At 31.7% G+C, this 2102-nt stretch overlaps 1 protein-coding gene across 1 annotated transcript; it reads right to left on the bottom strand.

Moving 5' to 3' along the window:
- Window positions 1–259: 259 nt before the first annotated feature.
- LOC127744232 (putative germin-like protein 9-2) lies at window positions 260–892 on the bottom strand. The gene has a single exon (XM_052256510.1). The coding sequence runs from the start codon at window positions 890–892 to the stop codon at window positions 260–262; it is 633 nt and encodes a 210-aa protein (XP_052112470.1).
- Window positions 893–2102: the final 1210 nt, after the last annotated feature.

The raw sequence follows: 2102 nt of genomic DNA, 5'->3' as shown, positions 1-2102 counted from the left end.
TTTTTTATCTATCTACCTACCTTTCAAATCATATATAATGAATATGAATTAAAATATATGAATTCTTGCATTTTATTTCAGCAGGTCATTCCAAATAGGTTGATCAAACAATCTTTCAACCCTTTTAAAGAACAACACTCTTCTTATTGAACTATAACACAAGGAGAATCAAAGAAAAGAAAAAAAGCATTAGAAGTGAAAGGTAACTTGAAGCACAAGTAACAAGAGGCAGAGGAGGCTACAAAATTCCATCCATCATTTAGTTGTAAGGGGTTGATAGAGCTTTCTCTAATAAATGGATGGTGGAAACATTAGTCTTAAAGGACAAAGCCATAACTCTGTCATCAATGGTAGCAGAGGTGTTAAATAAGTTATTGGGAACTAATATAAGGCCAGGACTAGCACTACCCAAAGAAGAAATAGAGAAAGCAGGGTTTTCGGTATCTTCATTTAGTTGAAAGTGGATAAGTCCTTTTGGGAACACAAACATGTCCCCAGTTTGAAGTCTACTAGTGTAAAGTTTGTTATTTGTGTCTACAAATCCAACTAGAAGACTCCCTTGAACAACAAGGAGCAGCTCCGACGCGCGAGGGTGCACGTGCGGGGGGCTAACGTCCCCCGGACGGAATCCAAGGAGAATGGTGGACACACTCAGCCCATCCAAGGCTGGGAATTCATCCTTGCTTGCCCTCAAATACTGAAAATATGAGGGCGAACCGGTTTGTCCAACCCATTCGCGCATGCCGGTGAAGGTGAAGAAGCTCCCGTTAATAGGGACACCGGCCGGGGCTATGAAGTCACCAAGGATATCTGGATCACCACATATTGATGTTTGCACCATGGCAAATACACAAACCATCAATGAAACAATTTTGAAGCTAGTGAACAACATTGTTATATATATAACTGGATGATGAAGTGCTTGGTGTGATCAACACTTATTTATAGTGGTTTTGTAATTTTGTTTGTATCCATAGTTTTTCTGTATGATAACAACGACTATGAAGAATTGAAGATTACGAAGTAAAATTCCATTCACAATAATGCGGCTGTTTTTGTTGTGGCATGTGTAGGATTGTTTCCTTATTATAAAATTGTTGAATTTGGATTATGCATGCAATTTAACAGCTCCATTATTGCTTCGATGTGAAGTTTAACTCAAAATCGATACAATTAGGAAATGTTTTACAAAACTTAATGCTTGTTCTTACATGTAATTTTAGAATGTTAACAAGAATTGGTCTGCAGGACCTTACCACTATAAGAGGGAATATCATTTGCTCTGTTCTTTGTTGTTCTCACTATATTATTCCAAACTTTAACTAAAATTATTTTATGAAATGATTGAAATATAATTAATGGACAAAAAAATATTTTTAAATTTTATATTTTTAAAAAATCTTTAAAAAAAATATTACTCAAAAGGAATTTTTTTTAACAAGCTCATTGAAACAGTATGCAAGTGCTAGAAATAAATGTCCTAAACACATTTGAGTAATTAGTAATTACATTTAGATTTTACCATATCTACTGTAATTCCATTTTCAAGTCAGAATAAAAAAAGAAAAATGATGTTTGTATTATTTTGTATATATATTTTTTTATATTTTTATGTGGTATAAAAAATAAATTTGTTATCAATCAATGTTATAACAAAAGTAAATAATGCGAAAAAAAAGTATACGAAAAAGATATGTATAAAAAGAAATGAGAAAGTAGGAATACTTAGGTTACGTAGTCATAGCATGCAATCCTCATCACGAAACCTATAAAGCACCCACATTTTGTTGAGTCGTCCCGTTCGCATATCGGACACATTTTGAACACGACATTTATTGATATTTGTCTGATATGCATGTCTGTTGTGTTTAACCGTATCTTAATAAAAAATAAAAAAATTTTCGGATACATTTCGACACACCTAAATCTTATCACATGTTAGCGTGTCCAGTCTTATTCTTAATATATATTCTTAAAATGAGTTTAGAAATAATATATATCATTATTTATTAAAACAAAAAATATTTTAAATACTTTTATATAGTTAAAAGAAGACATTAAAAATAATTAAAAAATTATTTTATATTTTAATACCAATAAAA

This window comes from Arachis duranensis, unplaced genomic scaffold (genome assembly GCF_000817695.3).
Source record: "Arachis duranensis cultivar V14167 unplaced genomic scaffold, aradu.V14167.gnm2.J7QH unplaced_Scaffold_232527, whole genome shotgun sequence".
Lineage (NCBI taxonomy): Eukaryota > Viridiplantae > Streptophyta > Magnoliopsida > Fabales > Fabaceae > Arachis > Arachis duranensis.
This window is presented reverse-complemented; position numbering and strand designations above follow the sequence as displayed.

Bases quoted from the DNA above. Each gene is read 5' to 3' on its own strand.
- LOC127744232 (XM_052256510.1), bottom strand. From the start codon at position 892: ATGTTGTTCACTAGCTTCAAAATTGTTTCATTGATGGTTTGTGTATTT.